Below are 6,000 nucleotides of genomic sequence, written 5' to 3'. Positions count from 1 at the left end.
CTCATAGGCTAGTTAGTTTTTACTTTCTATGTACCCCCATGTATATAAGGCACAACTTTACTCTTTCATTATTTATTGAATAAGATTCAGCTTTCAGAAAAACGTTTCCTCTCCTCTCTTCTCTGTTCTTCTCTGCTTCACTGCTTCCTTATGAATCACCAAAGTTTCCTTTTTCCTTTTCTGTAATTGCCACTGATTTCCTATAATAATTTTCATAAGAAGTAGTTATGTGTAGGTTAATTCCAGACTTAATAAGGGACACCATGGAAGTAGTTGAGAAGCAGCTCATATGTTCAATGGTGAGTGACAAACAAAGTAGAAAACAAAAAAAGAGAGAATGAGCAAATATTTATGAGTAGTTTCTATTTTTTTGTTTTTTTATAATTTTTTATATATTTTTCAAATTTTATATTAATTATCCATCAAACAATTTTGAAAACATCAATTGACAATGAGAGTTTGCTGAAGCAAAAGTCAATCAAGCAATTTTTGTTTTCTTTCCAAAATCAAGTTTCAAATTTTGCTTACTTTTTAAAGCTAAAAAAGATCCACGAACCTTTAGAATTTATGCAATTACATTTTCAAGTTTGTGATTTGTGATTTTGATAATATGGTTTAGGAAGAATTATGTGAACCTCCAATCATTCAACTCAAGGTTTTTTACTTAATACAACTCCCAACTTTTAACATCCTCCCCATAAATTTCAAAATGACTATTTTACCCTTGTAACTTTTAGATTAACTATTTTAAAAATTTGTTTAGAATGCACTTTTTGAAATTCATGAAATACATTTTGGAACAAAAATTTTATAATAAAATTTTTAATACGTATGAAAAAAATTTCATAACAATTTTTTTAAAATGTGTATAATATTTTTAGAATACATTTCTTGAAATGAATTTTTTAGAACAAGATGGGGCGCAATGTGGGAGAAATAGACAGAACAATTTGGTCATTTTACCGATTTAGGGGGGTGCAATTTAAAAAATATGGAAATGCAGAAAGTAAAAGCCTAAACTCAATTGGGTTACTTATTTAGCCCAAACGGAGAAGAGGATATTATTGTTGGGTTTGAAGAAAAATAAATGGCTACCTAGTTTCTACTCAACAAGCAAAAGGAAGATTTTGACTAAATTGCCCCTCTATTATTTTATGATGAGATAAAAAGAAACTTATTATAATGTTCCAGTTAATGACAATCAAATCAATAGTTGAATTTTTAAAGTACACTATTTCGAAGGTTTAAGTCAAATATACTGAAAAATTTAAGTAAGAGTTTTAGTAATAATTATAAAACTTAATATGAGTCAGTGTTATTACTTGAGATTTTTTTTTGGGAATTTTAGTACTGTTTTTTATTATATTTTTAAATATACGAATTTTGATATATTAATGTTTTTAATATATTTTAAAATATTAAAGTTGATGTAACTTCGAGCTAGAGTAAAAGTAATAATAAAAAAGTTCAATTTTCATCTTTCTGAACAGAATTTCAAAGTGATTAATAGAGTGTTATTATAAAAGAGGATTAAAATAAATAATTCATTTACAAGAGGCTAGATTTTAAAGTCCAATTGTTATTTTTTACACTAATTATTTTAAAAATTAATTTGTGTACTATCGCATTACATAAAAATGTATAACAAATAAGTTTTGTATACATTTTCTTTTAAAAAATCGTAATTAATTAACATTAACATTTCATTTAATAATTAATAAAAAACGGAGGTTTAAACCAGAGTTGTCGGGTTTTCTTCTCCGATTTGTCACCACACAGAGTACAGAGTCACACTGCATTGGGTTGGTGAACCTCAACCATGTCTATGGCGGCTTCAGTTTCATCTTCTGAGGAGAGTAATTGGGGCCAAAGGGTATCCGAAAAGGTTCTTTCTTTCTACGCTTCTCTTCCCAAAAAGGGCAAACCTCAAGGCCGTGAAGTCACTGTTTTGGCTGCTTTCCTTCTCTCTTCTCCTTCCAATGGTTATCTTCTTCCTCTTTCCATCACAGCAATCACCCACTAACCAAGTTTCACTTTTTTTTTATTTCTCTCAAAAATAGAAGAAAAACAAGCCTCGCTTCGGGTTAAAGAATTCACTTATTCATTTTTTTTCTCCCTAGACTTGAAGGTTGTTGCAATTGGAACGGGAACAAAGTGCATTGGGCGTTCTCTCTTGCGAACTTGCGGTGATGTTGTTCATGATTCGCATGCTGAAGTCATTGCTCGAAGAGCTTTGATCAGGTTTCATTCCTATATTTTTTGAAATTGCTGTTTTTTTTAAGAGCTTTTTTTTTTCTCTCTCTTTTGTATCATAACTATGCAGCATTTTATATCAATTAATGTGTCAGTTTTGCATACCGATAGTGGAGATTTGTCTTTGTGTCATGTTCACTGGTACATGCTATTGCAGTACATTTTACTTAAGTTTTGTAAAATTGTAATGCTGGTTACTACTACTCTTTACGATGAATTATAAGGTCAAAACTTAAATACAATTCCTTAGGTTGTTTGTAATGTTCTCTAATTAGAATTGAATTTTTGTCTTGAATATTTGCGGAATAAAGGTTTGCATTACCGAATTATGTGGATTATTGTGATGAAACTCTAATTATGATTGGAGAGTATGCAAACTATACCAGTAAAAATGTATATAATTTTTGTCCTTAATATAGTGTCTTGCTATGTGAGGAGATGTTGTTTCATTTGTTTCTATTCACACCAGGTTCTTCTATACACAGATTCAACATCTTACTGAAACTAGTGGTAAGCACGCACCTACCAATGGAGGCAAACGGTTCAAATTTGATGATGGAAACTTGCCGTTTGAGTTGGATGCAGGGTGTCTTAATAAAGGAAAATATACTTTGAGAAAGGATTGGAAATTACATATGTACATATCACAGTTACCATGTAATTTATCTCTCTGTCCCTGTCTTTTATTCATCAATGTTCCTCTATCTGTGACTGTATGTTGGTTTAGTTCAAGGGTAATTGTCATTTGTGTTCCAATTTGTAGGTGGAGATGCTTCATTGAGTTCACTTGTCTCTCCTTTGGAAACTGTTCCTTTAAGAGAAAGAGATTCAACTTCACATTTGGGTAAGCTATTTGATTCCATGGTTAAGTTTTACAACATTATCATTTTATGTGAAAATTATAAAATGGCCAAGGCCTAGAGGATCCTTAAAGACAGATGAGATCGAGAAAAGTTTAAAACACCTAAGAACTTTTTTAATAGAAAATATATTTTCTGAACTCTCTTTCCTTCTACACTTCAATTACCGGTGTATGATCACCATTCTTATCAAATTTTGATGTGTGGTGATTTTTTATATTTCATGGATATTTATCATTGAAAGATTGCTGCTGTTTATTTTGGTCTAACTGTCTGAAGAAAAAGATTTTCCTCATTAATTCCAGACAACGGTTTAAACCAACAGGGGGTGGTCCAGAGGAAGCCAGGTCGTGGTGATACAACACTGTCGGTTAGTTGCTCCGACAAGATAGCTCGTTGGAATGTTGTTGGTGTTCAAGGTTAGATATGCTTAAACCATGGATGTTTACATGTTGGTAGTTCTTGCTTGAAATTTAGTTGTGATGTGATATTTTCGTACACCTGTTCTACAACGACAATTTAATACAGCAAATGGAACATCATGGAAATTGACGTTTTTATTGTTTGTATACTTGTAAATATTCAGCATCAACTATACTTGGCTTATGATTTTGACACTTGTTTTATATTTACTTGTCTGTTTTCCATAAATCTTGCACTTATATTGCTAGGGCCTAGATGTCTAGTTTGATTGTAAACACAATATTGAGGTTTCATGTATATGAATTTAGTCAATTTTGCAAACATGAAAATTAGAGTTTCTGGTTAGTGTGATAGTGTTAGATATGTGGGTATGACGTGAACTAGAATAGTGTGGTTTGATTGTGTTTCTGTCGTGTCAGTGACATTGTTCCTCTTAGTGCAGGAGCATTGCTTTCGTACTTTCTTCAACCTGTATATCTTTCTTCAATCACTGTTGGTCTTCCCCTTAACATTCCTGAGAATTTTCATTTTGAGGATAACTTGAGAAGAGCTTTGTATGAACGTATACCGCCCTTATCGAGTGAACTGACATCTCCATTTCTGGTGAACCAGGTCTGTGGAATATTTGGTATCTTAGAAAGAAAACTGCATTGTAGGATGCTGACTTTTATGTCTTTTTTCATTTCATAGCCGATATTTCACGCCGCACCAGTACCGCCAAAGGACTTTCAGCAATCTGAGAGTGCTGCCAACACTTTAACATGCGGGTACCTATGCCAAATGTTGGACAATTGTAAAGTTAATGCAGCTTTATGGATGGATGTTGCATTTAATTGAATGATTAACTTTGCAGATATTCTATATGTTGGAATGAATGTGGGTTGCACGAAGTCATCCTGGGAACCACTGGAAGAAAGCAGGGCACCTCTGCAAAAGGGGCACTCTACCCATCTACACAGCCATCTATATGCAAGTGAGTGCTGCTGACATGTATGTGGTGGAAATTTTACTTGTGAAGCACTGATAATATTACACTTAGTAAGTTAGTACTACCTCCAAACCTATATAAATAAACAAGTAACTAATTTACCAAGACCAATACAAATGGTTAAGTTAATTGGAATTGGTAAAAGATCAGAACTGGTAATAAATTTATTATTTTTCCAGACACAGGCTGCTGAAGGTTTTCTTGGCACTGAGAGGGGAAATTTCGACCAGTTCTCTGGCCAATGGGATTACCTACCGAGAACTTAAGGTATTCTTGATGTTCTTCACATTCTCTTTTTCATTTTGATGGTGTAAGTTGTCTTGTTTGATAGGCCTTGGGAAGTTTATGTGAGAAGTTCTTTGGGTGGTGGTCATGGATCTGAATTATTATTTGTGTGCAATGTTTGTCTTTATGTAGTTATAGAATGATGTGAGAACCAGTGCATGATGCTTGATGTGTATGGTATTTTGTAAAATTGTCTGTGTCTTGTACCATAATTTGTTCCTAAAGCCAATTTTTTTCAGTAATAAATACACAACTAATTGTGCTAACTCTTGAGTTTAACACACTCTGCAGCAAATAGAGTGTTGAGATGTTTATGATGTGTCATGTCCTAACTTGTTTTGCATGATTAATCATTTGCAGGATGGAACTGAAGAATATAAATTGGCTTCTAAAATTTTTAAAGGGAAGGCACCTTTTAACAGGTGGTTCTTGAAACCCTTAGATTGTGAGGCATTCCCTATTTCAGAATAATACTTCTGATTATATCTCTAAAGTCCATCTTTGGTTATGTCATCCAACTTCTGTAATCTGAGAATGTAGCCCAATTGGACATTGTTGCACATCCAAAGAGACAGAGTGGTAGAATAGAAGTTTATTAAGAAAAAAAAGCGGTGGGAAGGTGAAAAGTGGAGGGGGGGGGTGTTGAGAGTATTTGCCGAGTGTAAGAGACATGTATCTCACCCTGGGCCTATTTTTGAAGTCTGTATTTTTGGGCCAACAAGGACCATGATTGCCTTTTTCTTTCATGGCAATTGCTTCCTGCACCCAATTAATTTTGACTCGCACCCAATGAAAATTTTAAAACTCCATTATGCCATTTTCACACATTTGCTTACGGATTTCAATATCTGGAAGTCATTTTTATACATTTTGGATTTCGAAATCCGGAAAGTCATTTTCATATTTCATTTAAGTTTCTGGATGGTCATATCCAGAAGTGAGTTATGAGTTTTGGATTTTCATATCTGGAATGGTGTGCTGTAAATGTTGTTGAGGATTGAGATCCGGAACTCATTTATGTTTGCCTACAGATCTTGACATCCGGATGGTCATTTATGCTATCCAAATAAACTTTAGAATGGTAAAATCCGAAAGTGACATATTAGTTATGGATTTGTATATTCAGAATTTTGTAATTTGACTTACGGATATGAATATATGGAAGAATGGACAAAATCATTAAGGACAAAA

The 6,000-nt window shown here is 33.1% G+C and overlaps 1 protein-coding gene across 6 annotated transcripts; it reads left to right on the top strand.

The window, feature by feature from the left end:
• The first annotated feature begins 1,716 nt into the window (after positions 1–1,716).
• On the top strand, positions 1,717–5,688 carry LOC137819334 (denosine deaminases acting on tRNA). Of its 6 annotated transcripts, none has more exons than XM_068623141.2 (10): positions 1,717–1,982; positions 2,121–2,241; positions 2,723–2,910; positions 3,017–3,097; positions 3,419–3,532; positions 3,979–4,148; positions 4,227–4,303; positions 4,390–4,509; positions 4,704–4,791; positions 5,170–5,688. In XM_068623141.2, the coding sequence occupies exons 1-10, from the start codon at positions 1,820–1,822 to the stop codon at positions 5,278–5,280; spliced, it is 1,233 nt and encodes a 410-aa protein (XP_068479242.1). In that variant the 5' UTR covers positions 1,717–1,819; the 3' UTR covers positions 5,281–5,688. The 6 variants fall into 6 exon arrangements, 2 of the variants coding, with proteins under 2 accessions (XP_068479242.1, XP_090152903.1); XR_011082270.2 differs by having other exon boundaries at positions 1,740–1,982; positions 4,390–4,574; XR_016516436.1 differs by having other exon boundaries at positions 1,740–1,982; positions 3,974–4,148.
• Positions 5,689–6,000: the final 312 nt, after the last annotated feature.

The sequence above is a fragment of the Phaseolus vulgaris genome, chromosome 10 (genome assembly GCF_051622355.1).
Source record: "Phaseolus vulgaris cultivar YP4 chromosome 10, ASM5162235v1, whole genome shotgun sequence".
In the NCBI taxonomy this organism is placed as follows: domain Eukaryota; kingdom Viridiplantae; phylum Streptophyta; class Magnoliopsida; order Fabales; family Fabaceae; genus Phaseolus; species Phaseolus vulgaris.
Note: the sequence above shows the minus strand (reverse complement) of the source record. Positions and strands in the feature narration are given on the sequence as shown.

What these genes read in the sequence shown, in the direction of transcription:
- LOC137819334 (XM_068623141.2), top strand. Translation starts at nt 1,820, where the DNA reads ATGTCTATGGCGGCTTCAGTTTCATCTTCTGAGGAGAGTAATTGGGGC. An exon ending in GTACATATCACAGTTACCAT is followed by an intron (nt 2,911 to 3,016) that starts GTAATTTATCTC and finishes TCCAATTTGTAG; the next exon opens with GTGGAGATGCTTCATTGAGT. An exon ending in AGATTCAACTTCACATTTGG is followed by an intron (nt 3,098 to 3,418) that starts GTAAGCTATTTG and finishes CATTAATTCCAG; the next exon opens with ACAACGGTTTAAACCAACAG.